Source organism: Dufourea novaeangliae, unplaced genomic scaffold (genome assembly GCF_001272555.1).
Source record: "Dufourea novaeangliae isolate 0120121106 unplaced genomic scaffold, ASM127255v1 scaffold162, whole genome shotgun sequence".
NCBI lineage: Eukaryota > Metazoa > Arthropoda > Insecta > Hymenoptera > Halictidae > Dufourea > Dufourea novaeangliae.
Window position 1 is genome coordinate 1,143,487 of NW_015374046.1, and position 27,795 is coordinate 1,171,281.

General features: G+C 34.1%; 2 protein-coding genes across 12 annotated transcripts in view; both read right to left on the reverse strand.

Annotated features, from left to right (window-relative positions):
- The window catches only part of LOC107189791 (zinc finger protein 271-like), a 33,365-nt gene extending 27,268 nt beyond the window's left edge, over positions 1–6,097 (reverse strand). For 4 of the 11 annotated variants that reach the window (XM_015578440.1, XM_015578438.1, XM_015578436.1 and 1 more), the window contains exons 1-3: positions 2,168–2,804; positions 1,327–1,432; positions 146–541 (exon numbers count right to left, since the gene is read on the reverse strand). In XM_015578440.1, coding sequence (XP_015433926.1) covers positions 146–541; positions 1,327–1,377 — 447 coding nt within the window. In that variant the 5' untranslated portion in view covers positions 1,378–1,432; positions 2,168–2,804. The other 7 variants (XM_015578443.1, XM_015578442.1, XM_015578437.1 and 4 more) reach the window with 6 other exon arrangements.
- Positions 6,098–12,464: 6,367 nt separating this feature from the next.
- The window catches only part of LOC107189744, a 28,030-nt gene continuing 12,699 nt past the window's right edge, over positions 12,465–27,795 (reverse strand). Inside the window, exons 2-5 of the mRNA XM_015578357.1 lie at positions 13,818–14,136; positions 13,584–13,736; positions 13,358–13,502; positions 12,465–13,086 (exon numbers count right to left, since the gene is read on the reverse strand). Of these exons, the coding sequence (XP_015433843.1) occupies positions 12,472–13,086; positions 13,358–13,502; positions 13,584–13,736; positions 13,818–14,136 (1,232 nt within the window). The 3' untranslated portion in view covers positions 12,465–12,471. The remainder of the gene's footprint in view (positions 13,087–13,357; positions 13,503–13,583; positions 13,737–13,817; positions 14,137–27,795) is intronic.

Here is a 27,795-nt window from a genome sequence, read left to right on the forward strand (position 1 = left end):
TACCTACTAACACTTATATTATATTGCACACAATATAGATACTACATTCCCACAATCCCTCCAAAGGGAGACTCTAACCTGGATATTCTATAAGCTGTACTCAATAACTAGACATTACAAAGTGCATACCTCTAAATAAACAAACCTGTGGATTTGGTTGTAAAGAACTATGATGACTGCTAGGGCTAACTGTAGTATGATGATGATGATGCGTAGGTGTAGACTGATGGTGCGAACTGGTAGTTAACGCCATTTCTTGATTCAATGAAGAGGCTGGCTCTTTCGAAGATGCCTCTCCACCTCCACCACTCCTGTGCGAGGAGTTGTGGTGGGAATGGTGATAGACTGAGACCTGAGGTAGCGGTCCAGGAAACAGATTGGTGAGGACCCAATATTTAGCTACCGAGGAGGCTAACGCTACGGCTGTACCTACACGCAGGTCTGCGGATGAATGTGGGGTACTCCCTACATTGCCAAGACTAGTTGTTGTAGCCAAACCACCTGGGTATGAAGGACGACCACTTTGACCCGCATTTACATCCTACCAATATACATTCAAACATTTATACAACATTGAGAAGGCATGCACTAGCATGCACCAGGACCAATTCCAATCAACAAATGCGCTAGATATGATTTTATATTTTCAGAAGCATGGAAGCTACAGTGTTCAATTATTAGCAATACTGTTATCCCTTACAAAGTACAAAATTCATGTATTAAAAAGATAAACAATAAAATTATGTGTCTAACTTAATTTGCAAAACTATACAAAATTATTTTTGATTATATTATTTATAAGTTTATAATAAAGATCATAAATGTGTTACAGTACCTTCAGAAATTTTTACTCCAAATACATAGAACTTTGTGCTGCTGTGTTTCAAGTTTAAAAAAAAGAGGGCAAGCAAATAAACATAAAACATTCAAGCATAAACTACATCATTAAAAGGTGCTACAAGCAGTCAAATTTACTTTGAACATACTACATGTGCACAAATGTTCACTACAAATAAATTTATATTGTATTGCTAAATGCAGATATATAACTATACTATGATAATGCATAAATGTTCATAAGCATAAATAAGAAAACTGCTTACAAAACTGTTAATATAAATTAACGTATACTCAACTAATACTTTCAGATATCAAAAGTACTAAATTTAGAAGTATAATGTATTTTGTGAAGAATGAATAATATATTTTAATCAACAATGATTTTAACTTATTTTGTAATCTTTCTCAACTTTAGTGTTAACAGAACATGTCTGTTGCGCATTTGTAGTTTGGTAAATAGCCTGTTTTAATTGAACATAGCCTTACCTCTTGTTGTGCCTGCGTAGTTGCTGGCAATGCATGCTGCTCGCTGTTCATATTGCTTCACTGGAGTATACTAGCTAAGTATTTCTGATATACTTCATTTCTCCTTCTGCAAAACAATTAAAATTAAGTATTACTAACTGATAGTAGTTTGTTCGTTTAGGCTACTTTTAATATTACACCGCGGATGTTTACACAAATACAGGTTTTTACAAACTAATTTCCAAAAATTGAAATCAAATAGAAACTTATTTGCTCTATTGTAAATTCAAGCCCCAATTAAAATAAACCTCATCAAATGTTACGGAACCTTATCCACTTTACCATACCGAGTTTTATACAATCGTGCATGCCGTAAATGTATGAATCTCCAGTCCAGTAATATTACTTAATACTAAGTACTATGTGTTTTTGCAATTCCAGAAAAATGTTAAGGATCATAAAATTCAGTATCTCGTTCAAACGAAGACAAATATTAGTAAGTGGTTATAATGCAATTAAATATCGCCCTTTGTACCGTCTCAACTGACTGGTGAAACGAAACTTCCGATTTAACCTCGAAACACGTAGCTTAGAATCAAAGAAGAAACAATCCTTCGTACGTAACGAATTCAAAAGAATTCATTGGGTGTAAACTTATATTACATAATGTTCGTATAATAGGTTAATATCGCGACAAAAACAATCGACATGTCGCAGAAATGCAAAAAGGAGATAGTTACATTACCTCAAAAATATTTAAGAACTTTTTTTTTGGTCGAGTGAGCGGGAAGAGGTGAGTCATCTTATAGAATCTTTCGAAAGCGAGAAACATGAAGAGCGAGAAAGAAAAATGTTAGCGTACCAGCGGCTCGTACAAGCACGCAGCTGTGCTCCCACATTTCCCAGTAGTTGCCGTAGATCCCCCCGCGCTCGAAAGAGGATTCACGGGCACCATCTTCTGGTGTCTCTCAGGCATATGACGCATCAATTATCGTGACTGGTAGAATGAGAACGAGAGGCGACAAAATGGAGGTACCTTGGGATTCGGGGCAAGGGGATTCGTAGAAACCATTCGAGGGGGCTGAAGGGATAATCGAGAGAGCTCGGGAACTCGGTGGACTCACGTGGTGTACGGTGCCGTCGGCGGTTCTGGCATCTCGCTTGGTCGGCCCTAGGCCGTCTTGTACACACGGAGGACACGCGTCCCGATGCAGGGGGGGACGCCTTTCGCCGCCTCTCGACGTCTCACCTCGCCACGGGTACCCACAAGCAAATCCCTGATAATGGCCACGCGCCCTCGCCCTCCACCACCACAATATATTCAAACCGAACTCCGCGAAACTTGGGAATCGGGGCTGCCGATTTTGATCCGGATAGACGACAAAATGCGCAACAATTTCACGAAAACACTGACAAGGGCCTACGTGCTCGCTGTTAACAGAAAATACGATGCGACTGTCATGGCGTCCCTCGCCCATCCCGCACAAACTTACGCGCTGGTACCATTCTTCGAACGGACGATTTTTCATCGAATTCTACGCGAATGTCACTCAAGAAATATCCGTGCAATGACGTAAAACAATATCTCGATTAAATATTCGGGAAATTAATTGTTTATTTTCGAATATATCAAAATGTAATACGCCAAGTGTCCTTTGTTAGCTCATTTGGTATGCGCGCGCAACATCCGGCTGCGTGCGACATTTCAGGAAGCTTCCTGTATAAAAACCCGCCAATTTATGAATTTCATGTTCTTTCGCATATACAGGGACAGTCACCAAACACACACTAATTACCTAAATCATAGTGTGTCAATTTATTTCTTATTACTAAATTAATGCGGATGTTATGCATTCACAGCACATATTAATATACTAAACCTAATAAAATGTGTATTGCTATAAAATTGTATAAAATTTTGAGTGGCTATAGCCCTATAAGGGGGTCAAATGTGTCCCTAAACTACATTCAACTTGCGATGGCTCATTCGATAGCTTATAAAAAAAACCCATGTGTACCAAGTTTCAGCTTTGTATCTCTACTGGGGGGTATTAATGAGCAAAAATAAAAAATCACGTTTTTGCCCAATTTCTGCTATCCTAGCGAATGAAAAATTTGGAAAAAAATCAGACATTTTAGTTATCGGGCCACATATTATAGAATTTTTTTTGTTTGTTTAAATTAAAAATTCAAGTCGCGAAATATAAAATCACAAAAATGCTGAATAATGCCGATTTCGTGTCAAAACAAATGCAGAAGTATACTGCCGTTTTTATAGTAGGTAGGTATTGCTATTACTATTATCTTAGAATTATTTTAGATTTTTCCGTTTGTTGCGCCATAGTTAAAAAAATTAAAAACCAATTTTGTCAACGTTCTCTTCCGTGAAAAGGTATCTTGTACTTTGAATTTTTTGTATTTTCTTCATTAAATTACTTTATTATACAATCGTAAATATTTATACATTCAGCAAAACAACATAAGAATTACAGAAAATAAATAAACCCAATCAATTGAAACTACATACATCGTCGCGTTATCACAGACGAAGTATAGGAATAGACATTTCATTCAATGTATTCTTTCGGTCCACTTTCTGGGGCGACGTCGCCCCATTTCACGGGGCCAAATAGCCCCAACACCGTTAAATTGTCACTACCCAACGTTACCGATACTGCATGAATTATGGGTGTTATTAATATGTACATAAATGGTATATTGTATGTATATCTCATTCGTGTTACATGATTTAATATGATTTGGCGGGAACAAAAATATGTGATGCTTCGGTTAAAACTTATACTTATGAACCATGCCGCGCGAATGTATATATATTTTCAGTTATCTATAAAAGTAATGTGACTTTTTACACGTCTTTTAATTCGTTTTCATGTCCTTCTTGTTACATTTTGATGTAATGCGATATAAGAATCTTAACACGCTCAAACAATTACTTTCTGGCAATAAGTAAATTTTTAGATATAAATTAATTTACACATCATTTATTTACAATAATTTTATTTATTGTGGGTAACGAAATAATAAACTAATTGGCAGTATGTTTATGTTCAGCTAGTACCTCTCAAATTAAATAAGGTACGAAAGTTTTATTTATTTATTTTCAGTAAACAAACTTTAGTACGTTCAAAAAATATAAAAAGTCTTGCATACATGCATTGACATACTTTCAGGTATGTAGTTTAAGGCAATAAAATTAGAATGTTGAAAAAATGTGATATAATTTAATTGTGCAATTTTGCGATACTAAATTATTATTTAAGAATATGATTATTACAAATTCTTATAAGCACATTTTGTAAGTAAATACACGTTTTTTAAAATAATGATAAACAAATACTACTTCTTTATAAAAATAAGTGAAAGATATATAATCATTAAATCTCTAAACAGATTTTGTGTATGACAGCAATCTTTAGAAAGTCTGTGAATGAACTTAACTGCATACTGACCTGTAAATGCTATAGAAGATCCGTATTTGAACTTTACAATAACTAATAATGTCCAATCTTTAAAAATAAGAAATTCTAAGTAAATTCCAAATAAATTCTAAATTAATAAATAAACTATAAATGAAAGAATCCTAATTAAAAATCAAAAGAATATCGAGATAAACGTCGTAAGAATGTAACAATGGAGCAAGAAAAGCAATCCCGTTCTCTAATGAAAATTCATTGCATTATAGGTAGATGTCTTAAACAGATTTCTATGCGTCCGTTTTTCGGCTCCAAAAAGATGTACTAACGAGGAACTAAGTAATCCCTCTTTCTTTTTCACTCGTTGCCCTTTTCTACGACCGTAATGTGGACATCAGTAATCCCATTTCGTCGACTACGATACTGTACGAGTTATAGCTACTTCAAAGATATAACGTTAGCCATAAACCTGACCGACCCTAAAGTTTATGTGTTTAGGTAGGCTAATCCTGTCATTCGATACCTTTGAGTTCTAAAAACTGTGCTCGACCGTCGTTCAGGGGCGTACGACGTCAATTTGGGATCGGTTTTTCCGTTTTAATGTAATTAAACAAATTCTTATAGCGTACTAATTTCAGATTTAAAATACTTCTGGCCCTTTTATTCCCAATGGAAGCTTACGAAAACGTAAATTTCTTTCAAATATTCCTGTCTTTTTCGTTTTATTCCTTGGAACCGCATAGCTGAAAGTGGCATATAGTCGGTGATACCGCTTTCGTGGAGCGGACCCCCGACTAATTTTACAACTAGATACTTTGCGGCTGACCGAAGACCCATTGATAAGACCGCAGTCAGAGCCGTACGTATACCTGACTGTGGTTTCAACAATGGGTCTTCGGTCAGCCGCAAAGTATCTAGTCGTAAAATCAGTCGGGGGTCCGCTTTACAAAAAGTCTATCACAGGCAGTGTTGACAGTACCTGACCTGACTGCGGTTTCCTGCACCTTCAATTTATGAAAGTCTTAAATTCTTTAAGGACATTATTCAAGGTCGAGATATAATTATTTATACCGATCATAAACCTCTTACTTATGCCTTTCAGCAAAAATTAAATAAGGCTTCACCACGACAAGTTCGGCAATTCGATTTTATTGCACAATTTTGTACCAATGTTAGACACATTTCCGGTCAGCAGAATTTTGTTGCTGATGCCTTATCTAGAGATGAAACTATTGATGCTATTGACTTACCAGTTATTGTATCTACTGATGAACTTGCTACAGAGCAAATTAACGACAAGGAAATGAATGAAATCCTTCAAGGTTTACGTCTTTGGAACTTAAGGAATTCAATTTATCTGGAACTAAATTTCCATTATTTTGTGATACTCGTTATGGTAGAATTAGATCATTATTACCTTTGAGTTTAAGACGGAAAATTTTTGATGTAGTTCATGGTTTATCACATCCTGATGTTAAGGCTACAAGGCATCAGATTCAGCAAAATTTTGTTTGGTCTGGAATGAACAAAGACATTAATTATTGGACTAAAACTTGTTTACATTGTCAAAATTGTAACTCCAGATCAGTGTTTTTATCAAGTTCACTTGGACACTATTGGTCCATTGCCAGAGATTAAAGGTAAAAAATTTTGTCTGACAATTGATCGTTTTAGTAGATGGCCTGAAGCCGTTTCTATTAAAGATACCACTGCTGATACAGATATTACAGTTTTTTTTAAATATTTAGATATCAAGGTTTGGTTTTCCTGTTGTTATTACCACAGATCGAAGACATCAATTTGAAGGAGAATTGTTTAAGAGTCTTACTAATTTCTTGGGCTGTGTTAAAACTCGTACTACTTCTTATCACCCAGAATCCAAAGGTATTATTGAATGTTGGCATCGTTCTTTAAGGTCAGCCATTATAAGTTCTACTATTAGAGACAATTGGGTTGATAAGCTTCCTCTTGTTCTTTTGGGTCTTCGAACTTGTTTTAAAGAGGACATTAAATGTTTTATAGCTGAGATGTTGTATGGCTCTCATTTAAGGATTCCTGGTGAATTTTTTGAAAACGATGATTGGAGTGTTGAACCAGAAATGTTAATTCAAGAAATTAGGGAAAAAATTAGAGATTTGTGACCTAAACCTACGAATCATCATAATAAATGTACACCTTTTGTTCATAGAGATCTTGCGACTACTTCTCATATTTTATTAGAGAAGACAAAGTTAAACGTCCTTTACAACCTTCTTATTCTGGACCTTTTGAGATAGTTGAGAGATTGAATGATAGGGTTTCTACACTTTCAGTAAGAGACAAAAAAGTTAATGTTTCTGTTGATAGACTTAAATCCATATATATTCATTGTTCAGATAATTTATTACAACAAACTATTACTGTTAATAAAAATGTTTCATTACGTACTTACTCTGGTCCTAAGAAAAAAGTTACATTTGAGATACCCTCTTCATTCAGGGGGGAGTAATGTAGGGCGTAGGGACTTGTACATAGGTGTGTACAGGGTACAGTTGTGTGAAGTGGTGTGAAGTGTGTGGTTTTGCGCGCCAAATTTGACTGTTGAAGTTTGATACCAGAAGTGGGTAAATACGCGAATTTTTTATTTTATACGCGACACATGTCTTAAATGTCGTAAATGTGTCGTAAATGTCGTATACTGGAATGAAAATATCTATTTATAATTTATAACGTGTTTCGTCGAACCTATAAAGTGCACTGACATATACGTACACTAAATTCCAAATAAGAGCAGAACTGTTCCGCGGCGCGGAATCCGCGCATCTCGAATGAGCAGGAGAGTTCGAGAGGCAAGAGGTACGTGCGGGTAGGAATTTCTGAAGCGTCAGAAGTGGGGACAGTCAGAGCATGTACACACGCTCTCTCGCCGAGTTCATAACTACTGAAATTATCACGTATGCCCATCTGGACAAAAGGGTATACGAAAATTTTGACGATTTCCTGCCTGTGGTTGAGAGGATTCAGGATGAGTTGAGGGGGCTGTGGCCGTATTATCGGATCATTAAACCATATGACACGTCCTTTCAGGCCACAAACTTTAAATATCTTACCGGGGCAGCTATAGCATGGAAAAAACAGTTTGGCGGTCCGTCATTCGAACAGGTTCTTTCAGGTAATATTCCGGGGGTGCCCTCATCCCTCATAGAAGCAGCTCAAAGACGACATTTGACTGTAACTAAGAGGGATGTTGATGCAGAAAAGCTAATAGAAAAACAAAAAAGTGGACTGCAGGGGTTAATACTTGACCTCTCGAGACTGGACGTTACATCTGATACCTCGACAATCCTAGGAAGAGAGCATTTCTCATCGGAAATGCTAGGACAGGCTTTGCAGGAATTAATCAAGCAACCAACAACGCACGGAAAGTTTAGCGCCAAATTTCTCGGACCGTACGCTGTTGAGAATGTCCTGCGTAATGATCGGTATTTGGTGGAAAAGGATGGTGTATGTGTATATAAGCGTGCGTAAACGCATTTATAACATGGTGTAAAATACGTACCCACCTCGGTTTGATACTACTCTATTAATTAATTTAGATATTCAGCTTTTATGTTTATTTTATCGTTGCTAAGTTTTTGTAAATAATTATAATAAATTTGTTATTGTTCAGTTTAGACCAGTTTAGACGTGTATAAATTATTTCCCAACCGTTGATCCCTACATTTTCCCTCCGTGGTGTCTCCGGTGTTTCCTTCTCTCGTGTTTAGTGGTGGGGAGAAAGAAGCGCGTGCGTTGCGGTGTGCGTTGCGTTGCTTTCACTCATACTTATACTATGTACATAATATGTTTTGAGAACAAATTAATAAATACGTATAACTACAGAAATTTAGATATCAAATATTTTATATACTTAGAGAAGATTGTAAATATTTTTATTACAATATTACATACATACTATGAATTGCAAAGACGACCATATTTTTTAAAGGTCATAATTCTATATTTTAAAGAAAAATATTAAGAAGAAAAAAAGTGGAAGGTAAAAAGAAATTAATAGTTAACTACTTATATTTTGTGTAGACATACATATGTATATATATTATATTTGACAATTACATTTCCTAGTAAAATGCAAATATTTACATGAATTTGTACATGCAACCAACCATTTTGGTCTTATCTGTAAGATAATTCTATAAAATGATCTAACAAATTAGTTTTGAAAATATTCAGTTCATGGTTTAAAATGTTTAAATTATTTTTTATATCTGTGCACATCTGTGCATTAAAAATATTTACAGGTTACTTCAAGTGTTTAAATGGAACTTGCACTTTAATACACACAGTAGTAATTCACAAGAGAAGGAGAGCATTAGAAAATGCTATGTGCCGAATTACATAGTTTACAAATAATGCAAACCTACAAGTTACATCCTTTTTATTTTTTAATTGGAGTGGTTCACTCTTTATAACCTGAAAAAACTGTTAAATTTTATGCACTTTTTATATGTATATAAAATTCACAATAAAATCTGACAACTTATTACGTAAATGTATTTGACATTAAATTTCTAGTAAATATAAAAATAGATTCAATTTTAAAAATGTCTAAAAAACATTGCTTGTGTTATACATTGTTGTTACATAAGCGTGTATTTTTAATGAAAACAAATCGCTCATGTGTTTGTAAGTTCTAAAGACAATCACATTGATCATTTTATAAAAATCATCCATGTGTAATATTTTGTAACTTTTCCTTTCGGTAATGATATGTTAGTGCACTGAGAAAGTGCTTTCAATAAATGTTATAAATTATCTTATGAACTTGTTTTAAATATTCATAATATGAAAACATGGTTCTATAAATTATTTTTTTTAAATAAAGAGAGACATTGACTAGTATAGTGATTTATACAATACTAATTATTAAATATTTATAAGATAAAAATTAAATAAATGATATCTGTATAAATCATTTATAATTATTTGGTGTCATTATAAATTCGATCTATCATTAAACATACATTCACATTCACACACACATTTGTGTAAAACATTATTCAAGTTTGTCCAAAAAAATATAGCTAAATTTATATACTTTACTAACTCAGGGAAATGAAGAGAGTTTACAAAAACTTGTATTCAGAAATAAAATTTTTAAATGTTGGCCTTCCCATGCACAGTTGGGTCCATCAGACCCATGAGAATATTGTTTCTCCATTTGAGTACTTTTCACCCATACACTGGAGGATTAATTGTTATGATATTTTAGAGAAATTGTAGCATCTGAATAATATTGTTTAGTAATAATTTTTTATTAAAGCAAATGAAAAATTATGTTTCAGAACAGTTATATATAAAGAAATGCAAGATAAAACATGCAAAATAAATGTTATTTGCATGACGTATATATGAATATTAATAATATGCAATAGAATGTTATATTCATATTGTAACAAATTAGAAACCTTAGAACAGGTTTAACGATTGTTACTTAGGTTACTGAAAACCTGTATTGTAACATTTAGTTAACTGATGTAACACAATGATCTGTAATATTAATGTTTTCATATATTATGAATGTGTAATACAAAATTCTGAAAGTGTGTACAAATTTTGTTTACTTACTCTATTATGTTAACATTTTATATAAATTTAGCTTTATTTTTGTAACATCCTTACTTATGCATATAAAAATTTCAAGCCATTCTTTAAATATCGCCTATATTTCTAGAATTTGCAAAGAGACACACTGTTCTTTTTACTGTGACATATTCTTCCATATTCTTATACTTTGTTATGTGTGTACTCTTGCTAGTACTTTAACACATTAAGGACCGCTCACGAGTTTTCTCGTGTTTCGCGTCCCATCTGTTACGGACCGCTCACGAGTTTTCTCGTGTTGTACAAGTTTGCCACAAAAACGTGCGGTCCCAGGCGTATGTCTTACAGATTTCTCTGCGGTCCTTAATGTGTTAAGTACAACAAAATCGTGTACTTTACAATATCATCACATTTATTTTATATACCCTGACCATTTGTTTTAGGAAAATATAGGTTCCATTTAAAGAACACTTCAAAGATCTTAAAATCTGAAGAAACTTAACAATATGAAGTGTAATTTCTATTTACATATAATTGTCCTCTCTATAATAGTTTGTCACTATCTTCTCCACTTTTTTCTTTCTCTTTTGCTTTGCCATAAACTAGAGTTAAAGCCCTAGCTATTCGCTATCAGCTCACTTTATTTGCACATTGTCAAATAGCCTACATGCAAACTAGACTTTGTTATTCATTACAAGCTTACTTGTGTTGCAGGATACAATTTTTTTTATATTACTAAGCAATAAAATTTTGTATTAGTTTGTATTCTGCTTTCATAAAAAAATTAAAGGTCTTGCAAAAAAATTTCGATATGAAATAAATTAAACACTTGAATAAGTCACATTAATTAATTTTAACAATCAATTATGAATTACTAAATTAGTAGAATGCGATAAGGACATACATTCTATTAAATGGAAATTGAAGCCTGTGTCGATGTTTTTCGTGCATGTATAAAACTGTTGAATGAATTAAAGAAGTTAAGTTAACTTAATTATTTATATAATATAGCGTGGATTACTGAGTGCACTGGTTTAAGGTGCCTATGTATCTTCCACTAGATAGCAGTTCATTGTTAGATGCCAGGACCAATCCCCTATCGAGACGGCACTATACATAAATTTTGTAGAGATTTTAAGGTCACTTAAGTGTTTACAAATTACTTATGTTCAGAGAAATCAAAAAATTATTTAGGTTTAATATGTAATAAAATTTTATTTTAGTATAAATTTCAACAGACTATATTAAGAAGTTTACATACAGTTACCAGTGTGTACTCAAAGGTCTGAAGTACTTATGTCTTAAAAACAAAAGTTTGAATTTGACACTGATGCAGGAATTTTGTATTTCTCTTGGCATAAAGAATTTGTAAGTTTTAGTTTATTCCATAATTTTTAAACTCTCTGTACATAGTGATTACTTAAAGAAGTAGAAGGCATATCTATAACTTTGTAAAGTTTGGTTTTATGAAACTGATTAAAAGCGTAATTTTGTTAAAATATATATAAATAACGCGTTTGAGATGTACTGAAATAACGGGTGCCAGTTTTAAATACAGTAGTATCTCTATTGCTTGAATATTCAGTTTTCTATCTCATGCTTTCTTTTACCTACATTAAACATATCCCAATACAGTATTGTTCAAACAGTATTGTTCATTGAAACAATTTTTTACAGCAGTTATGTGTAACTCAGATCATAATAATTTAGGTACACGAAAGAAAACAAAAAATATGAAAGTACGGAAATAAAATATAAAATATTTTAAAAGTTAAAAAAGAGATAATTCAGATAGAGATAGTAAAATTAATGATTTTATGAAAAGTTACAAACTAATTTGTTTTTGAAAAAAAGATGTAGATGGTTTCAAATAAAGATACATCGTACAGTTTCACAATTATACAAACAAAGCGATTGGCATCAAATGATTGAACTCACAAAAGTGAGCAATCTATTATCTAAACTTTCTCTCGTAGTTGAATTCTTTGAATTTTAGATGATGAATGTTTTTGATATGGAACTAGTAATGTTACGACAAAATAGGTAACGAATTAAATATTTAAAAAGAACTATACATGTGGAGATACATATGTATACTTACATATACATATCTACAAAGAAATATACATGTGTACACATAACATGTTATTTACAATTCTGTAGTAATTTCATCTTGAGGTCGAAAACCAAGAATTGTGAAATCATCAATTAAGTATTCACGAGCAGGTGACCAATCAGATAAAATAGTATAATTAGCAGCCTCTGCAGAACTTTGAAATTCCCACTGCGGGTTTAATTCATGATCAAGTCCGTTTGTTTCACAGTGATCTACCCCACAAGTAGGTTCTGTTAAAGTGGCAGCAGTAGTGAAAGTATGATTAAAAGTTGAAATGGCAAGTTCTTGAAAGTGTGTATTTGAAGGCTTTACTTGTTTTTGGTTATCATATACTAATGGAGTTGTCTGTCCTATACTAGATCCATTTGGACTAAGTTTCTCATTATATGCTCCAGAACTGTTTTGGCCAAGACTGGAACTTAGAGGACTGTCCTTTACATATCCAAGACTGGAACTCGCGGGACTTATACTTGATTTATCACTTGCTTGAAATGTTGTAAGCGGTATATTTGCTTGGAATGTTGTCAGATTAGTTGGAGTGGTTCTCAGTTCATATGGGCGAGGTGATTGTGTGATTGTTACTTGCTGTGGTGTGTTTGTTTGAACAGATGCCGGTGGTTGTTGCAAGAATGTCACAAGTTGAGCCACCTTAAAATATAAAATAGATATTATTTACTGCATTATATTTTTCTTTACATTTCTATGAAACATATAACTTTCAAGTGGTACTGATTTTTTGCTGAATATCTTGACCACATTCTTTATGTATCTAGGGTACTGATTGCATCAATTATTTTTTTAACGTGTATCACTCACCAAAATGTTTTAAAGACTTGCATGGAAAAGAAGAAAAATTTAATACAAGTTTTTTTAAAATTGGTTACTCTAAAGTCTATGCTTAATAAAATATGTAACTTACTTCTGGTGAACTGTGTCTTTTGTAGCGTCTCAAAAGTCTTTCTGCCCAAGAGAATAATCTTTGCCAGTCATCTGGAGGAATTGGTATTTCGTCGTCTCTTCTATTAATGAGGACTAGTATCCTTGCCAAATCACGTAATACAGGTCTATACGTCATAATTATATAAAAAGAATTTATAAATTAAAATAAATTAAAAGTTATTTTTAAATGTCTTAAATTATTTTACCTATAAGCTTGTATTCCAACAGCACCATCCCCGTTATTTCCAGAATAATATAGTTCCCTAACTTGTCTTCTAGTATCATTGAGCATTGACAGAAATGTATTACCTTCTCCTCTGAGCGATGCAAGATGTTTTAAGAATTCTCTTCTCTCTGCACTAAAACACAGAAAAAAACACATATCATATGTACTTAGTATTACTTTTTATAATCTATAATTATAATATACTAGAATATACCTATCCTCAAACTGTTGAATAAACTTAGCCGTTTTCTTTTTTCTACGATGCACAATTATAGCTCCACATAATATAATAAGGATACATATAGTTGCTCCGGAAACAACTCCTACCAAAATGGCTACCTGACTACCAGTGAATCCAAACATATATCCAGTTTCTTTGCAAATTCTACCCATATATTCATCTTTAGTCGACCAATCTGCAATGTGACCTGGTGGGCAAGAGTCAACACAAGTTCCTTGATGTAGAAGAACTGCACATCTAGCACACGTTCCATCTCTGCACCTCTTACATCCTTCTTGTCCTTCAATGCATTCTGCAACTATGAAAAATACATATATCGTTACTGTTATCTGCGTGCAATAGTTGTTCGAAGATGAAATAATTGATATTCTAGTAACTGTACATATGAGTCTAAGGTAGTCTATATATTGTCTGGCAGTATAAGTCTAATACTAACAGCAGGTATCAATAAGAGTGGACTGGAAAAGAAAGGTTGGCATAAAATTTTGGTTAATAATCACCCAAATTAGTAGGTTTTTCATTTAAAATTAAATATACATTGATAGCTGCTATAGCTAATAATCCATTTATATTACTGCTTCAAAACACACAGTGGCGGCTATACAGGATATGGCATTCAAATGAGAATACCTAAATATCTTCGTTATTTAAGGTTTATTGAAAAAATCCTTAGGACAAAGTCACTATTTCAAGGGGCACATTTCACTATGGAAAGCATTTTTTTCAAGATCATTTTTTTACGAGATTTCAAGACAACCGGTATTTTTTAAACGGAACCTTATATTTTTTTCGATATCTTTATAGAGCATAAGCATAAAATAACAAATTCAATGATTTGAATAACCATACCGTTCTGGTTCTCCGAATCTCACTCCATTGGATTCTATCTATGGGGGAAATTGAAAAATATTGTTTACCTCAACAAACCTATAACGCTAGAAGATATGAAGTAAATATTCATGGCAGCATGAGCTTCAATTACGCAGGAGAAAATAGAAAATGCAAATTAATCATTCATTAAGAGACATAATTATTGCATCAACGCGAATGACCATTATTTTGATGTTCAATCTTCTTTCTTTCAATTCAATCAGTTTGTTAGTTCAACAGTTATAATTTATTGAAAAAAGGTTGATACCATATTTCAAACAACTGTAAAATCAACAATTTAAAAAATTGTCAAAACTTCTTCTAGATGCGTTTATGAATCCTTAAAGACTACAACATATTCAACTTTCAACAGAATCCGAAATGTTACTCCAAAAAGTGTCCGATTTCGCGTGGAATAATCCTATAGTTACAGTAGAATAAATAAAGGTATATTTTAAAGTTTGTTTGTTGGATGACCTATTGAAACAGTATTTTTTTATACGTAAATAACTTAAGATTATGTATAGTATTGGGGTTACATGGCTAGCTAGTCAACCAACTCCGGTAATATGAATGTGTACTAACTTTTCGTCACTAAAGGTTGATTGATATTTTGTGGCTTGTTGATTGATTTGCTCATTGATTTGTGGATTGTAGATTGATTTGTTGAAGAAAATCTGTAGTTTATTACTAAAATATGAGAGAAAGATAATTAATATTTTATAATAAAACAATTATCTTGACATTGTATTATTTTATTACCACTGAGATAAGTTGCTAATAACATTTTCTTAACTGATTGTACCTATAATCAACCTACCCCCATAGACATGTATAATCAGACAGTGATTCCCAATGAGCTATAATACAGAGAATCCTCGATAAGTGTATCCTATGACGACTACTATAGTCTATCCTATATATGGGCCTTGGAATTTGTCAAGCGCATCATTTTTTGCCCGGCGCGCTGTGGCGGCTTGAAATGATCTCGTTTTAAGTTTTCTAGTTTCTAATATAATTGTCTAAAAATGATATTAAGTTCCGATTTAGTTATTTCAACAACTGATATAAATGTTAAATTGAATGTTAATTTGGCATGAGTTCCAATAATTCCCAATACCAAGTGGTAGGAGGCCGTTTCCCTAGTGGAAGCCGAGTTTGCTCGTCAGTGTACAAGCCTTCCGCACCTATGATTTGTTCTCCCCTAAAGTTTGAAAAGTGTAACATAATATACTCTGGTTCTGGGGTCCAGATATGTATACAGTATTGCCAGAATTATGGGATAAATTATCCCGGATAATCGCGCGAACGGTTTCCCCCTCCATGCCTCCCGTAGGTATTCCACACAAGCATATTCTACCCTGTCCGTGAGCTCTGCCCCAACATGCCCTATTCCAAAGGACGTAAACTAGGGAGTTCGGTAAAGCTTTTGAAACTTTGGATCAACATACATCCAAATGCCACTTTCCGAGGATTAAAGTAGCTTCCGCGGTTGGTGTCGTATCTAGCTGGGACTCCATATGTCACTCTATTGTATAATATTTTAAACTACATCAAAATACTTAAATGGAAAACAATTTACAAATAAGTGGAAGAAACAAAAATTGCCTTCCATGTTGTTAAAAAATTCTATTCTCCTTTTTTAATTTTTAAGATAAAATTGGAAAGTTCTTCCAACAAACCAAAGGAAAACAAGCGACGTTGACGCTCATAGTAGACATCCGTAGAAGATACTACCAAACGTATTGAAACCTAAGTTTGCATACTTTGATCGTAATTTTTAGTTTTATTTGATCGGTAACATATTTGTTTTCCATGTTATCATAATCTCCGTAAAAAAATCTATAACCACCTAATTTTTTATAAAAACGTCATTTTTTGTAACTACATAAGAAGTGATTAACTTCTCAGTATCAAGTACAGTTCATAAGGCTCGTGTTAAAAAAGTAAATATTTATAACAGTTCTTTGTCAATAATTTTATCGTTGACCTTGCAATTTTTTGGTAGCAATCGAAAGTTGAAGCTTTTAAAAATGTTCTGTTAAATTTACAACTAAATTTATAATTATCAAAAATTTACGGTAGCCACCTTAATCTGCTATTGTAAGCAGTGCCAGTACATTTGTCATAATCAGTTTTAACAGTACAAAAAATTCAAACCTCTTAAACGTTGAGTAAAAATTGTTTCATTTCCACATGTGAGCCTACAGTGATCTTTAATGTAACCACTAACTGTGAATGCACGACTGGCGTTAATATTATGAAAATTTTTTTCCGGTACGAATTAGACGGAGTTGTTCATCTTTCGTTCGCTATGCTGAATAAACGGGTCAGGAAGTATCGCAAGCAACGGTTTCACTAGAAATGTTCTATTACAGCACCATCTTAATGTTCTTTCTACAATATCCATAACACAAACAAGATATGATAACATTAAATGTTTCTATTTATGTTGTATACAGTATCACGTTATTGCTAAGGATTATTATTTCACGCAAATGAAATGTATCTATAATAATTTTAATTCGACTTAAAAAAATATAAAATTCTACATTCTACAGTGTACAAACGATATAACATAAAAGTCTATAGCATATAGACGGATGTACAGATGTGTGTATGGTTTTCGAATTTCAATAAAAAAATAACTTTTATTTTTCTAAACCATATAATTATACTACGTTGATATACTGAAATGTTATGGTGTTGAAAATTGGTGTTAAGTCTTGTTCACTTAAGATCATGGTGTCCTCTTTAGATATTTTAATCTGTATGAAATCTATTAAACCACTCAATTAGCACGAAGGAACAAAAGGTTGTGAAATTAACGAGCACAATTGGTAAATAGAGCCGGATGGGTAGCAGATGCTCGTAACTAGAGAGTAGTGGGCGCGCATGCGCGTTTACATGGGTTAGTATAAAGGCCCGTCTCCACTGGTGTTCGCGAACAGTTTGCAAACAGTATATGAATCATTTTTTCTTGGTAAAACCAGAGAAAAAATCATATACATTGTACGGCTGGAATTCATAGGCACTTATAATGACTATGAATCCCGGCCTACATGTCCAATGGTGCCCCGAAGCTTCGAGGTGAAAGACGAGGACAGAAATAAAAAGTGAAAATTTCACGAAATTTACATCAATCGATTCCTTATGTTTTTCTGATGCAAATGATACCAAAAATAACACAAGTCGAACTATAATTAACGAAATTACACAAATAATTAATTTGCATAATGTAAAGATAACTTCGTTACACACAGTCTGATTTACGTGATATTTGGTATAATTTTAATCGGGAGAACGCTAAGAAACCATAGGTGTCACTTCCATATCGATATGGGGTTATTCCGCGCGACGCCTGATACTTTTTGGAGTAACATTTCGGATGTTATTTAAACTTATATACATATGTTGTACGTAGTCTTTAATGATATATAATTCTGCAAATTTTCAAAATTGTTGATTTTACAGCTGTTTGAAATATAGTGTCAACCTTTTTTCAATAAATTATAACTGTTGAACTAACAAACTGATCAAAGTGAGCTTTGTGAAATTATTAATTCTCAAAAATTGTTTCAGTTAAAAAAAATATTTTTTAACCATTTATTTTGCAATTATTTTAAAGAATATATAAATAAAAAAAAAGTTCATTTCAAAATGGCCTTATGAGAAGTAATTGAAGTTAACACTGCTTGTACCGCATGGCTCGGCCTGTCGAGTCAGTGTGCTTCGACGTAGCGTTAACTTCAATTCATTTTCGTATAGTTAATTTTTAAGTGTCCATATTTCCTTAAATCTTATAAAATTCTTTTACCACTGGTATCTCATTGCATTTTATTTATTAATTTTTTTTATTTATATTATTAAGTGTCACATTGATTCTGCGCATGTGCAGAATGAGATACTTGTGTACATGCTTTTTGTATGTATTGTGGGTTCACTTCAAAATGGCCTTATGAAAAGTAGACAACCCGTGGTGTCAAATATATAATACTACATAGCTCTAAAAAGAGCTAATGTCATTGTTAGGGTAATAGTTCTGAAATCCAAAGACTAATACATAAAATAAAAATTCGTCTGAATCATTCCATATAATTTATTAACCAGAAAAATCCGCCCAGCGGTGGGGATGACGCGCGGGCAGTCATACACGTGGTCGTTGCGCGTAGTTATTTCGACTGTACTATACGAGACAGCTGACGTCGTCGGGAGTCCACTGACCTATACGTATATGGGACAACGAACTCCGAACGTTTTATAGGAAGAAAGACAGAACGGAAGAAATGCGACATATAATGGTGTGTACGTGCAACTATAGATGTTATTTAACTTGCGTATGACTGAAATATGTAAGTAAATTGCAAATAATGCGAGTCCGAATGCTAATGTAAACTTTAACACAATTTTCCAAGAGAATGGTTGAGTTGGGACCCACGCCTCCTTTCAGACTTTTTATCCTCATGACGAGTGCAATACGATGTAATAATAAAAAACGTTGACTTTGAATTTCAAGGTCAACGTCAACTTTGCGGTGACTTTCTTTTGCAGATCTCCACCGATTCAAAGGTGTAGAATAACGCTATGGTAGCCGTGACACTGAATTTTCAAACACCCTGTACATATGTATTTTTCTGGACCATTAAAAGCCAAGGACATACAGGGTGTCCGTGCGAACAGTGTACAGTCCGTTATTTTCTAAACTATCTGAAGCATGAGAAAACTGTTTACACACAATTGAATGACACGAGGGGGACAATTAACGGGCAATGGCGAATTCTTTTTGCATTATTATTTTAAGAGATATGAAGGTCACGTTTGGTTTTTTAATCCTTTGCCCTACGATTTAAGTTCCGACGGCGCGTGCCACAATCGACGCCTTGGCGGTTACGCATCGAGCCAGTTGACGCTTCGACCGTGCGCTCGAAATTGTGCCAATTGCACACGTCTTATAATACGTAAATACATGTGTAAGGTAGAACTGGTTTAATTTTGGAAAAAATTAAACCTAACACGTAACTGATTGTGAGGTAAAAACATCGGCAACAATGACCCACGAGCCAGACCCGTGATTCTTAGGTTTGGCCTGATCGACGTACCACGGCTCTCACAGGATATTGTAGGCGAAGGGGTTAAATGGAATTATACATTTTTTTGAAATTATTAAAAAAATATATACAAATAAATTACTGGCATATCAAAAAGTTTACTGATTTATGTGGCACTTGACGCGCTAACAAAACCACCTCTGATGCTTCTTATTCGAGCAGATTTTCTTCCGTTGAACATCAGTAAATTTGTAAGCACAATATCTCGAAAACTATTTGAAAAAGGGTGTGTACATTAAAAGTTACTGAATTCGTCTTGAAACGGACTATCAAGTGGTAAAAAATGGTAATTATTGAGAACATAATTACCAAAAATTCTTCATAGCCCGTTAATTAGCTCCCTCATACCATTCAATTTTATGCAAACAGTTTCCTCGTATTTCAAACAGTTTAGGAAATAACTGACTGTACACTGTATATATGCATATGTATATGTATGTACAATACATATATGCATTTATGGTCTGCTGATATATTTTAGGTTGACTCACCTGTTGAATTTTAAGTGACTCATCCTGTATATGTATTTGAGGTCATTGCAAGTCTTGATACGATTTTCTTAAAAGAAACAAAGCAATTGTTATTATTAAATATAATGTATTTATGTAATTTATAACTCTGTTATTTTAAACGATCTTTTTTCTGTCACATACCATTAGTTTTATTTAAACAGAATTACAAAAATGATCGTACGTAGTAAAAGTGTCTCAAGATTTTTGCAGTGACGGAATGCATGTACATATTTATACATATACGTACAAAGGATCTGTTTTTTAAAAAATAGTGTATGTCCAATTAAAAAGAAACGGAATTATGGCTAATTTCAGCTATTTATAAATTGGTTATCTTGTTTGTATATTTATACTAACAAAGTAATGAATACAACTCTGAGGTACTTTTTCTATAGAATACTCCAAATCAGACTGCATTAACAACGTTAGTATCTATAGAGTGCCAAATTTAAGTAATATTCTGCTTCAATGTTTTTGTTTTTTACACAGTGAATGTGTTTGTCAATAGTATTTTTATCTTGCCCAATGAATGTTCATCGGGATTTAAGCCGGGACTTTGTGACAGATGCGATGTGTTCGAAGTGTTATATAGGGTGTTCACGCTATTACTAGTTAGCATTCTTCTCGCAAACAGTAAGTACATACCTATTTGGAGAAAATAAAAGAGGACAAAGTTTTGCAGCTTTCTATGGCCAACATAATAGCGTGTATCAGTTTTTTTACATTTGCAATGTTTTTCGAGAAGCAAAGGTGACCTTTAATTTTTGCAAATGGAATGCTGTATATTCTTTTATGTCACAGGAAACCATGAGTCAAGACGAATTTATTTATGTGCTATACAATGAACTTCAGGGTCATACAAAGCCAAGGATGAAAGAAAGATTTTTAATATTTCGTACCAATGTGTTTAGAAGTATTCTTTATTGACAAGACTATAGGAGATGTTCAATATGACTTTTTATACATGAATCCACTTCCACATACATATGTATCAGTTATATGAATTACATTTTTGGTAGATTCTGCTAATGTTGTCCGAGATATTAATGCACACGCTTGCATTATTTCGTTTTAGAAATACAGTAGAGCCTCTTGCATACGAATTAATTGGGAGACATAAGTGTTCGGATAAAGGAATTTTCAGATAATAGAACAATCATTTATCTGATACTAAACTTCATTTATGTAAATACAGATCAAGAAAATTGATACTTCAAATATTTAGGAATCCCATATTTGTTTGGTTGCTAAATTACAGAAATTTTCAAACATAAATAACTGTTCGATCGAATAGAAGAAAGTATATATCGTAAGTATTTCAAACAAGAGAAGGCATGTGTTGCCTGGAGACACTCTGTTCGGATAGTAGAACGTTCGAATACTAGGGTATTCGGATAATAGGTGTTCGGAGACAAGAGGCTCTACTGTACATATTTTACATCTCTGGGCGGTGTGTCGTAAACGGTATCTTTAACAGTGACCTTGTTTTAATTTCTGTCCTTGTATGATCTTGAAGGTCATGGGATGGCACACGAATAGGATGACCATTCGTCCTGGATTTTTGCGTTTTTTATTGTATTTGTATTTATTTCATTAAGTGCAATGTTTTAATTTTTTTGTACAATTATCCCTCCCCCTTCCTACCGGGCTCAATGTCCCAGATTGCACCGCAGAAAAAATGGTCACCCTAGATATGAATGAATTCATCTCGATAGAAGCTTCTACAGAATTCTGTTTAAAAAATTAATGGACACCTTTGTTGCTGGAAAAATCTTGCAAATGTAAAAAAAAAAAACAAGTCATACAAGCATTATATTGGTCACAGAAAGTTGCAAAACTTTGTCTCTTTTATTTTTTCTTGTTAGGTACTTACTATTTGTTAGGAAAAATGCAGCCTAGTATTAACGTGAACACCCTGTATACGCTCTACGTGCAAGGTGTATTTCCTTTACAAGAGCCATATTTGTTTTCACAGATGTTTACAGCATCACATATGCGATTTGTGTTCAACTCACAAGGGAAGGAACGGAAGTGTTCCCCTCCGATTTTAACGAAACTTCGTATGTCTGTTAAGCAGTCAAAAATAAAGGACACGTATTTTTTTTTATCGGCTGAGACACGACTTTAAGGGGTGAAACCACCCCTCGAGGTTTCGACCCGAAAGTATTATCTCGAAAACCAGAAGAGATACATGAAAACTTCTAATGGACGAGGTTTGCGGTTTTTTATGTAAAATAATATGGTGCTAACAAATTGTCCAAAATATAATTTGTTTATAACAAAAAAATTTCGGATCAAAACTTCGAGGGGTGGTTTCACCCCTTAAAGTCGCGTCTTAGCCGATAACAAAAAATACGTATCCCTTATTTTTGACTGCTTAACAGAAATACGAAGTTTCATCAAAATCGGAGGGGGACACTTCCGTGCCTTCCCTTGTCAGTCACGAGTATACAATTTTGTGGTAAGTATACGTGCAACTATGCGGGTCTCTGTGTATTTTATTACACATGGCAGGTTAAAACGTTGTTGGTTAAACCATGAAAGAGCAAATTGCCATCTAATCGCGTATGAGAACTTTTCGCATACCCACGAGCAATCTGGCTATTTAGAACGACAATCTGTATCATTGCCGAAGTAGGAACAGAGTTCTCGCCTAAACGTTTCCTTATTGCAGAATCCGTTCTCGTTTCGCAAAGTGGAAGTTCGTTAGTGACCGTGTGACAATGGGAATTTTAAGTAGCGGAATATAACGCGTTGTATTACCGACTCTCACAACGCGTGAATTTCGTTGAATGTTTGCTAGGGAAATTCTAATCGAACAATTTTTCTTGGTTTCTTTAACACTATTACAATTTTCAATATTTTTAACGATAATGATTGTGTTTCGTTATGATTATACAGGGTGAGGCAGTCAGACTGCACATAAGTCCATCTAATTATAATATTTATGCATGTCGTGAAAATAAAAATTTTAGTATTCAGTTTAATTGTACAATAAAGTACTTTCGAAGTTTCAAAGAGATTCGTATAATAATTTCTTCACAAGAAATTCCCAACAAAGTCATTCATTTTTAGCCCGTATACACCAGGCTCCCCCTAATAATAATGAATAGACTGCGGATTTTATGCATTTGTTGCGAATTTATCACGACTAAATTTTTGTTTGTCCCCTGTTTCGGTCAATCCATTTAAGGAATTTATCCTGGGATAGGGACCTCGAAGGTGTAGGGAGAAATAAATGTTTAAGAGATTTCTTGATATTAAAATCTTTACTGATCTGTGTTAAAATGCTTAAAGTACACGTTCGAATGTCTGGTAATGTAACGAGGTGACTCGACAACTGATTGTCTAAAACTGGCACCGAGCTCTTCAGTTCGAGCCTTTTTAAGATGCCCGTTTCTACCCCCTGTCCTCGGGGTTTTTCCTGTAAAAATCCAATGCCGAACGTCTCGGGGTAATTTCCCACCACTACCACGTGCTGAGCCAACTCCAGGTACCGCGCGATTTCTCCAACGTGAGACGCAACACCCCGATGTTCAGAAATTTCCGAAGGACAAGTCCTCGAAGATTTCCGCACTTCGAGTGGTACGTCTCGGTCCGTACTTAATTTATTACGGTAACCCTGGGTGGCCTAAGCATGCACAGTGTGGAAACGTGCGGATAACGCTCGGGGACAATTTCTGGGTTTTGTCAACCACTCTAATAGTTTAATAGTTTATCCCCGGGAACAGGAGATGGTCGTAGCAATTCGTTACGGACGTAACACATTTATAGCCTATAGGGCTCTGTGAAATACAATAAACAATTAAACTTTCATCGGATCCAACGAGGTCTCTATTTTATTCTGAACCCAATAAGATACTTACGAGGGAAAATAAATTTCTACAATTGCTCCTGTCTTTATAAATTACTTTAGAAACTTTCATTTTGCCTAAAAATCCGCAGTCTAGTAATGAAGGTACTCTGTAAATAAGTGTTGGTTTCAGAATTGAAAAATGTCCCCAAAAAGTCGAGCTGATCCATTTAGGATCCGATAGTGTCGTGTCGGAACTGCAAATTTGGTCGAGTAAGTACGTGTCAACTATTAGACACGATCGTTTCGTCGTATCCCCGTTGACCGAGTGTCTTCGCTCGAGTTTCTCGCGTTTCTACAAATAAGTAACTGTACTTCGCAATTTAGTCGTGATCACGAGGCCATCGGACGAACGGTCTCGGGACGGAGGATGGAAAGAGAGGCTCGGTGGCACCGAGAATTCGTTCTCAGAGAAAACCAGTTATTGCGTAACTTTGTTAATGCCAAGACCTATCCCGGCTCCAGAAATATACAGTTATAACTCACGGATCCCGTGGAAACATAGGTGAAGTGACCGAGAATACGAGGAGAACAAACGCCGAACGTATTGGAACACGTTTTATAACGCATTATGGCGTCCGTTGGGGTCACCTGTGACCGATACTCGATACCTTATGTCAGTGGCGTCAATAGCGTGTTATCGGTGACCGACGACGTCGGAATTCATCGAAACATTTCGATCGTATGAACGACGATAGAAACTTCTTAACCTCTTTCGTTCCCACTGTACCCATATTGCTACGTATTTTAAATTACGAAATGAAATATTAGTAGTGGAGACCGGGGGTGGCTGTCACATGTTTTAACACTAGAATTACCGACGATAAACGCATATCTGTTTCGATTGGTCAATAAACCTGAGAAACTTTTGAAAATTTATAAATTTATAAATTAACTAATTTCTTCACTTTCAAATCGTAATATAAGTTGCAAATGATCCGAAACAATGTATTGTTATAAGTGTACTGACAAGTCATTTTGACTTGTTTGGTAGTTCTAGTGTTAATTCGCAATTTTTTTCTCTCTCTAATTATTTACAATATTTAAAAATTTTCTTCATAGTACATAATAGAAAAAGCACGTATTTGCGATTTTTTAAAAATATTGCTATTGTAATGTTAGTGTAAATACACCTGTTTGCTTGGTGTTAATTAGGATAATGTAACATGTGATAACCAGTCTCACGTTATGATTGGTTGTCTCACACAACGGTTGTTTGTCACAGGTCTCGTAATAGTAAGATTTTTATTGAAATACACGAAATGAATACTTCTGAGAAAAGTTTATTTGCATAAGTAATATTGGAATATGTAATATTCCAAAGAAATGCTCATCAAAATTAAGGGGCCACTAAAATTTGCCAAAAATGTTGGTCATTTTCAAATGACTATATCTCCGCGAAAAATTGTTATAAAAAGTATTGTAAACCACCATTTCGTAGCCTGAAGTTTCTAGTTTTCGAATCACATGTAGTGTGGTGCTTTTTTAAAGATGAAACGCAGCAAAGGAATGTTAAAAAATGTTCGACAACTTTGAGAGGGTGGGTCAAACAACATTTTCTCTGGTAAACTCAATGTATTGCTTTTCGAGGGCTAACTTTTCTCTTTAATTTCGTTTTTCTTGTTTTCTTATACAATTTTTATTGGTTCAGTTATTCTCCATCATATGAGAAAAGGTACTTTCCACTTTGAGCACCTGTAACTTGCGAACGCATGATAGTATAGAAAATTGCAACGAGTGTTTTGGAAAGTTGAGAGGTTTCTCTTTAAAAACCTTTAGTTGCCAATTTGTGGAAATTTTCTTTTCCGTCGTATACAGTCCATTTCAAAATAGCGTAAAATATTGCGCAATTACCACTTTTCACAAAACATGATGCCATTTTAACAAAAATCGTGGAATCTTCTAAGTGTCGAGACTTGTTTCAAGTTAAGAGTACACGTAATCCCTGTGCCGAAGGCCGAACTGATCAGATGTTTTTTACCTTATGCCCTCGATAGTGAAATTTGCGATACAGTCTGAAAAATTGGTGGATCACTTTTTGTGCGTTACGTTTTCTTTTCAACACAGTTTTCGCAGCGTATAAACTGTTATTGCCTGTTTTTTTTTAGTTTAACTTTATTTTAGAAGAAAGAAGAGATTTGAGAAATTTAGCAAACACATTTCTATCCAATCTTTTGGCAATGACAAAAAGTGCACAATGCGAAGTGATGAGAGTGCAGATGGCATCCTACCCTTCCTTAGTTATTGCGATAGATTCACTTTTTGTTTTTCTTACTGAACTTAATTTTTTTTACCGAACTTCTTCCTTCCCATTGCGTCTCCTCGCCGTGTAATGAGATGAGTACCCTAGCATCTGCCAGCGAGACGTTGACTTCTAACGTTAGTACTGCGCACTGTAGGTAGGTGGCCGCGCCACCCGCAATACGTTGAATTTGCTTTCGTCTGAAAACGTAATGAGCTTCTAAGACTCGTTGGATCAGATGAAAGACACAAAATTTGGAGAAAAGTGAGTAGCGAAATGGATCTTAAAAGCCTACATCAACAGTGAAGCATCGAGCTGGGCATTGTCGTAACTAGGTAGAGGCCAGGGTGGGCCTGGCCCCCAGAATACGAAATGCCCCCCCCCCCCGTCCAGAAATTATTCAAATATGTAAAAAAACTTTCACTAGTTACTACAATCTTCTGTTATAAAAAATAAATACTTGTGCTGAAATGCAATACAGAATTAAACTTTACGCAAATTTTAAAAAAATCAATGTTTTTAAAGCTTCATAGTGGCTTTCCTCCTTACGCAACACGCGGTAGATCTTAATTTTTTGGTCCAGTGTGTATGATGGAAGCCAGTAGGATAATCATGATACTAATATACAAAATTGTCTATATCTCAGAAACGATCGACCTTTCAACCTACAGTCGGTGTGAAAAGTATTCGTTACTCTTTAAAACTGAACAACTTTTTTAAAATTGGTCCAAATGACTTCAGTTACTTTGTGAAGTTAGAGACATTAGTTTACTAAATGATGTGTAAAAAAAAATTGAAAAAGTTGCAATTGGTTGGAATCGCGAAGAAAAATAGTAAAGGTCGGTTTTTACAATTTTTTAATCTGAGACTATAATGAAAATTTAATAAATACATAACGAAGATTTATATTAGTTATATACATGTTGAAAATTTCATCAAAATCGGTTAACGTTGCTACGAAATACAAACGATTAAAAATGTTGAAAAGCGCAGTTTTTCCCGAATTTTGATCTACAACTGTAGTATATCTAAAGATTCTTACATCTTTCGATGCCTGTAATTCGTTTCTGTATTAACCGATTTCAGTGAAAGTTTCAGTATGTATATAACTAATATAAATCTTCGATATGTATTTATTAAATTTTCATTATAGCCTCAGATTAAAAAGTTGTAAAAAACGACCTCTACTATTTTCTTCGCGATTCCAACCAATTGCAACTTTTTCAATTTTTTTTTACATATCATTTAGTAAACTAATGTCTCCAACTTCACAAAAGAACTCAAGTCATTTGGACCAATATTAAAAAAGTTTTTCTGTTTTAAAGGGTGTACGAATACTTTTGACACCGACTGTATGTTTATTCAG